This window comes from Moschus berezovskii, chromosome 25 (genome assembly GCF_049115385.1).
Source record: "Moschus berezovskii isolate FMDL1 chromosome 25, NW_MosBer_1.0, whole genome shotgun sequence".
In the NCBI taxonomy this organism is placed as follows: Eukaryota; Metazoa; Chordata; class Mammalia; order Artiodactyla; family Moschidae; genus Moschus; species Moschus berezovskii.
In genome coordinates this window covers 5,689,113-5,695,951 of record NC_142484.1, presented here as the reverse complement: position 1 = coordinate 5,695,951, position 6,839 = coordinate 5,689,113, and the positions used below count along the sequence as shown (strand labels likewise).

The 6,839-nt window shown below is 59.7% G+C and overlaps 1 protein-coding gene across 1 annotated transcript; it reads left to right on the top strand.

The window, feature by feature from the left end:
• The first annotated feature begins 329 nt into the window (after positions 1-329).
• Positions 330-3,000, top strand: LOC148773846 (glutathione S-transferase P-like). Its single transcript, XM_088832065.1, has 7 exons — positions 330-425; positions 558-593; positions 994-1,100; positions 1,193-1,280; positions 2,297-2,400; positions 2,496-2,603; positions 2,753-3,000. Coding segments are annotated over exons 1-7 (633 nt in total). The 5' UTR covers positions 330-424; the 3' UTR covers positions 2,942-3,000.
• The last annotated feature ends 3,839 nt before the right edge of the window (positions 3,001-6,839 follow it).

Below are 6,839 nucleotides of genomic sequence, written 5' to 3'. Positions count from 1 at the left end.
GGGTTTGCTATTATTATCAAGAAGAAAGGCTGCGGAAATGGGTGTTTATTGAAATAGCATTCATTCAAGCAAAAAGCATTTATGTAGCACCTACTGTGTGCCGGTGCTGGGGCGCTAAGTCCTGGCCCTCTGGGGGCCCTGAGGATGCTGTGTTCAGGTGCGGTGGGGAGGCGGGTAGTGGCTGCCCGGTGCTGAGTATGGGAGCCTCTTGTAAAGCCGCTGCGCAGCAGGCAAGGTGCACGGCTGCGGAGAGCCGGTGGGCCCCTCCGACCGGCTTCACCACACCCACACCTCGCCCCAACCCAGATCCTCTCGGTGACTCGGCGGATTCCCGGGGGGTGGGGCGCCGGGGTGGAGCAGGACCTTAAATATAAGGCCTCCGGGTCCTCCCCACTTCCTGCCACACTTGAACTCCGCCGCCTCCAGTGAGTAGGGTCTGGACCGCGTGGGGGAAGGGGCCGGCCGAGCCACCCCCCTCCCCGGGCGGCCTGACTCCCGGGCTGCCAGCCCCTGGGGTTCCTTCCTCCCGCATCGTCCCGTCTGTCTGCCTATCCTAGTGCCGCCCTACACCATCGTCTACTTCCCGACACGAGGTGCGGCCGCTGCTCCTTCAGGCGGGCGAAGGGCCCCCGGCAGGACGCGCAGTCTGGACAGCGCCCGAGGCGGAGGCGGGGCCCCGGGCGGCGGGGCGGGGTCGCGGGCCGGGGTCCCGCCGCGGCGGTGTCTGTGGGGGCGGGGGGCCCGCGCGCGGTGCGCTCTATTCCTGCTTCTCGGTCCGACCTGGGGCGAAGTAGGCTGGGCCTCCAACCCTGCCCGCCTGGCCCAGACGCCGTGGGGGCCGGGGGCTCCACTTTATCCGCTGCTCGTCTTCTCAGCGGCTCAGAATCTAGTCTGTCCTGTCTCCACATCCAGCTCCCATCCACTCCTGACTTCCCCAGGGGGCTGCTGCGATGCTGGGGTCTCTGCCCACTGCCCCGTCTTCCCGTCCCCCAGGGCGCTGCGAGGCCCTGCGCATGCTGCTGGCCGACCAGGACCAGAGCTGGAAGGAGGAGGTGGTCACCAAGGAGAGCTGGCTGCAGGGCCCACTCAAGGCCTCCTGTGTGAGTTCCGGCGCCCAGACAGGTGGGGCAACCCTTGAGTAGGGGGCAGCTGAGCTCAGTGTCCCTCACTGAGCCGTCCTCACACCTCCCAGCTGTACGGACAGCTCCCCAAGTTCCAGGACGGAGACCTCACCCTGTACCAGTCCAATGCCATCCTGCGACACCTGGGCCGCTCCTTTGGTGAGTCCCGAGGCTGAACACAGCCCAGTCCAGGAAAGCACCTGAAAGGTCCCACCCAGATGTCCTGGGATCGGGTCCTACGGTTGGTCCCAGGCCAGATGACCCTAGAGGAAGGGGCAGGGCTTGGGTTAGGAGGACTCTAGTTTACAGAGCTGGGGCCGCCAGTCCCCCTGGGGCAGGGACCACATGGCTTGGGCCAGCAGCCCTTCTGGGTTCATCGATTCCTGGATGACAGCTCAGAGGTGGTCACTGGCCACCACATGGTACGTGCTGCTGTACGCTAGAGTCACTGTGGGTGTGACCAGGAGCTTCAAGGCCAGTCTTCTCCTGCCCTGGCCTCACCTGAATCTGCAAAGCCTGGTGCAAACAATGAGCAGGCCTGTGGCTTTGTTTCAAGGGTGGCAGGAATGTGGCTTGGGGAGGTGACTGCCTCTTTTTCGGCCAGCTTGGGGAGGCAGGGGTGGGTACAGGAGGATGTGGGAAGGGGATCCCACATCAGGGAAGTCAGGGAAGGGGAGTGGGAGCAGCCAGACCCAGGCCCACCCTGACTTCTTCGAGACGCAGGGTGACAGGACAGAGGTCTGTAGCGTAGCCTGCCCCTCGCTGTCCCGCCCCATGCAGTCCTGCCCTCAGAGGGATATGCCAGTCTGCAGAGCCAAGTTCTGGCCAGGCCCCACAAGCGGGCACCCCTCAGGCCTGGGAAGGTGCAATCAGAGGCCTGGCCAGCCCTTGCAGGGGCACAGCCTGGCGGAGGAACTGGGGGTGGCTTGGGCTGGGAGTTCCCGAGTCCCAGGGATCAGAATATGGTCTCAAAGACGAGTGCCTGGGCTCCTGCTGGGTATTTTCCTTGGGCTCGTGGAGACGGGAGTGGCAGAACTGAGCAGAGCGGACCCCCCAGCTCAGGGGACCTGGGTGCCCAGACCTGAGGCCTTCAGGTTTGGGGGGAGAGGGGAGCAGTGAGCAGGCAGGACCCCAGCCCGGAGAGAACGTGACCCCCCGCCCGGCCGCTGATGCAGGGCTCTATGGCACAGACGAGCGGGAGGCGGCGCTGGTGGACATGGTGAATGACGGCCTGGAAGACCTCCGCAGGCGCTGCGGCCACCTCATCCACCACAAGCGCGTGAGCTGCCCGGGCTGGCGCTCAGGGCTGGGGCGGGGAGGCCGCCCAGGGCCAGGCCCACCGCAGGCCCCCACGGGCATCACTTCCGTTCACAGGAGGAGGACAAAGCCCAGTATGTTCAGGAGCTGCCGGCGCACCTGAAGCCTTTCGAGACCCTGCTGTCCCAGAATCAGGGGGGCCAGGCCTTCATCGTGGGCGACCAGGTGAGCGCTGGGTCCAGCCATTGGAGGTCCATTTCTCAGATGGGCAAACCGAGGCCCAGAGCGGGCCCTTGAACTGGCTCCCTGGAGCAGCCAGTGTTCTGCGCCCCAGCCGCCCACCCTCTCTCCTGATCCCGCTCCCTGCCCTGCAGATCTCCTTCGCCGACTACAACCTGCTGGACCTGCTGCTCAATCACCAGGTGCTGGTCCCTGGCTGCCTGGACCCCTTCCCCCTGCTCTCGGCCTACGTGGCCCGCCTCAGCGCCCGGCCCAAGCTCAAGGCCTTCCTGGCCTCCCCGGAGCATGTGAACCGTCCCATCTTTGGAAGCCGCAAAATATGAGCCCAGCCTCCCGCGGGAGAGGGGCTGCCCTTTAGACAAATAAACACGGTGAGAGGAAAGCAGTGCTGTGGTCACTGAGGGACCGGGTGGCCGTGGGGGATCCCCAGCCCTTCCCAGACTGTCTCAAAGAGGATGAGGGCTGGGCTGGGCCGTGAAAAAGCTTCAGGCCCTCAGAGCTGCCAAGGCACAAAAACGAGTTCCAAGTCCAGAGAGGAGGATGAGATTCCACACCTCCAAAATCCACCCTGGAGGCCTGCCTGCAGGAGGGGGTTGACCTCCCCAGGGCCGCGGCAACCTGGGAACCATCTCCAGCTGAGAGAAGGGCCGCCGTGTAGGGAACGCGCAGTTCCTGATGACTGTGTGATGGGTTCCGTCACCCAGCACAGGCAGGGCGACTGGTCTCTGCACTCGCCGGTGCTGTGCGCACGTGCCACTTGGAGTGACACACACACTCCAGTGTTTCACACCCGTGTCCATGTTGCCCATTCTCGTGTGTCACCCACGGTCACCTCCAGGCAGTGTGGCAGGTGGCCAGCAGGGCCCAGGTGTATAGCTGAAGACAGACCTGGGAGTTCTGGGCACGCCGTGCTGCTTGGGGACCTGGGAGGGGGTTAGTCAAGGTTCTCCTCCAGCTCCCAGGGCCTCTGTCAGCGCCCCCTCCCACCGTGGGAGTGCCCCACCACCTGCCCAGGCCCAGCCCACCTCTCCTTCCTGCAAGGCTGTGACCGTTCAGCCTGTCCCGGGCCTCCTGCTGCTCCTCGGACAGTGTGGAGGCAGATAATTCCAGAGGGCCTGAATTCCCAACGCAGAGGTTTCATGGCTCCTCACTGCTCTCCAGGCAGAGTCCTCAGAATGATGAGCCTGCCGGGCCTTCCTACATCCGAATTCTCTGGTTTCCAGAACATTCCCCACCCCCAGCCACCTGGTTCACCTTAGAGCTGCTCTCTGCTCTCCAGACAGCCCACCTCTCCTGCCCTTCCCTGCCTTCGTCCCGCTGATGACCCACTTCCCCGCCTCCACCTCCCCTCCCCAACTTTCCCCGCCACCCCCCACAGTCACTCCCCTCAGCCCTCTCCCAGGTGCCCTGGGCACTTCTGCCTTTCTGCTCTGTGGGGTCTGGCCTGCCCAGTTGTCTCCCCTCCAGCCCTCCTGCTGTTTCTGTCTCCCCGGCCCCAGGGGAGGTGCTGCTGACTCAGCTTTGTTGTCACTCAGTTATGTCTGACTCTTTGTGACTCCATGGACTGCAGCACGCCAGGCTTCCCTGACCTTCACCATCTCCCAGTTGGCTCAGACTCATGTCCATTGAGTCGGTGGTGCCATCCAACCATCTCATCCTCTGTCGTCCCCTTCTCCGCCCACCTTCAATCTTTCCCAGCATCAGGATCTTTTCCAGTGAGTCAGTTCTTTTCATTAGGTGGCCAAAGTATTGGAGCTTCAGCTTCAGCATCAATCCTTCCAATGAATATTCAGGCTTGATTTCCTTTAGGATGGGCTGGTTTCATCTCCTTGCTCTCTGAGGGACTCTCAAGAGTCTTCTCCAGCACCACAACTCGAAAACATCAATACCTGTGATGGTGGTGGTTTAGTCACTAAGTCGTGTCCAACTCTTTGCGACCCCATGGACTAATCCGCCAGGCTCCTCTATCCATGGGATTCTCCAGGCAAGAATACTGGAGTGGGTCCCCATTTCCTTTTCCAGAGGATCTTTTGAAATCATGGAGCGAACCCAGGTTTCTTGCATTGCAGGCAGATTCTTTACCATCTGAGCCACCAGGGAAGCCCGTAACCTCCTTTAAGACATGCCACAAGCCAGGATTCGAACCTGGGCTGTCTGGTCCCAGAACCTGTGCTTGTAACGACTCTCCCAGCTTGAACCACTATTTTTTATATCCTGGTCCAGGGTGACTGCAGTTACCAGGTGCCCTGTGAGCTGGTAACTCTGGTTACCACTTCCTCCAGTCAATTATATGGAGACAGGAACCCTAACAGGTTGGGCTTCCAGCCTTTCAGGGTTGGGGTGGAAGTGGAACTGGTTCCAGTTTAAAGGCTGGATCAGGAACTTCCCTGGTGGCACAGTGGACAAGAATCCATCTACGAATGAAGGGGACATGGGTTTGATCCCTGGTCCAGGAAGACTCCACATTCCAAGGAGTAGCTACGCTTCTCTGCCATAACTACCGATGCTCACACACCTAGAGTCCGTGCTCTGCAACAAGAGAAGCCACCGCAGTGGGAAGCCTGTGCACCACAGTGAAGAGTAGACCCCACCCTCGACAACTAGAGAAAACCCGGGTGCAGCAACAAAGAAAGACCCAGTGCAACCAAAAATAAAGAGTTGAAGGGGAAAAAAAATGGGGTGGGGGTACTGGAACATTTAACACCTGTTGATTGGATTTGCTGTCCTACTGGGGAGGAGGGACGGGCGGTTACGGACTCAAGACGCCAGTGCTTGTGGGCGCTACCAGTCCTCAACCAGCTGCAGCTGGGTCAGAAGAGGTGGGATAAAGGGGTTGATCCCAGTTCCTGCGAGGGTTTGCCCTCTGGTGGCAGCTCTGGGACTCGAGAGTCTCCTTCCCTGGGGTATTAGCCCTGGGACGTTGAGGGTGAAGGGTTCAGGGAGTCACCCCAGACCTCAGAGGTAGAAGCCCAGCCTGCTATGGGGCCTTGAGTCCATGTCTCAGCCTATGGGCCTTGCTCCGCTGCCACTCCAGAAGCTGCGGGAACGTCAGCTGAGTCCTTCCCAGGCTCGCCTCTGGCCTGCACCACCTTCTCCCGGCTCTGTCAAGGTCCCGGATGGCTCTAGCTTGGGCTCCATTCCCCACCTCCAGCCCACTCCCTCTGAGCCCGGTTGGTGAGCCACCTGAAGACTCTCTTCCCAGCCCTGGAGGTTGGAACCCCTGGCTGCCTTTCCCCAGGTGTATTACCCTCTCTGGGCCTGTTTCCTCTTCTGACATCACAAACGGCCACAGTGTTGACCAAGCACCTTCTGTGTGCCAGACACTTGGTGGCTCTTAAAACTTCCATTTTACAGATGAGAAAACTGAGGTCAGAGCTGGAATTTGCACCCAGGCAGACTGACGGCCTAGCCTACATTCTTTCCCAAAGAGCCCCAGAAAATGCTCTCAATGTGCTCTGCATGAATCTAGCCTTCAACGGAGTGATTATTTGCAATGTTAATGTTAGTGAAATGTTAAATATCCTGATTGAAATCAAGAGGGAGCCACAGGAATTTTAGAAGCCAGAGTACAGGTCATGTTCAACCGCTGGCCTGCTTTGCAGTTTGCTTTCAAGGCCGAGAGGCTGGAAACCAGCTCTGCAAACATGTGGAGATGAAACCAGGGTGAGCACGAACTGGGAGGATCCTCTCATGACCTATGGAGACACTTACCCCCAAGAACTGTTGAGTGTTTGTCCAGGAAGTGCTTTTGGCAGCAAAACTTGAACTCCAAATCTTCCTCTTGGAAGACTTTCCACCGGGGTGGGGGTGGGGAGCCTATACATCTCCAGATGGGATCTTCCACAAAGTCAGGAAAATAGCCCAGGAACCCGCGAGCTCTGGTTACTGTCCCTCCAACTTACTTGCCTGAGCCTTGATCTTAAGAGAAGCATCTAGGGGAGAAAATAAAATGAAGGCTTTTAGTTCACCCATTGGCTGATCCCCAGCTGGGTTCTGGCTCAAAAGTGTGTCAACCTTGAGAAAATGGTGGTTTCTCAAAGATTTGGGCTCAGTATGTTTAAGTCTCCAGGTAGACCTACTGATTAGGCCACGTCTGGGGAAAGTTGGTGGCTCAGTGGTCACGAACCCGCCTGCCAACGCAGGAGACGTGGGTTCCATCCCTGGGTCAGGAAAATCCCCTGGGGGAGGAAATAGCAACCCGCCCCAGTACTCTTGCCTGGA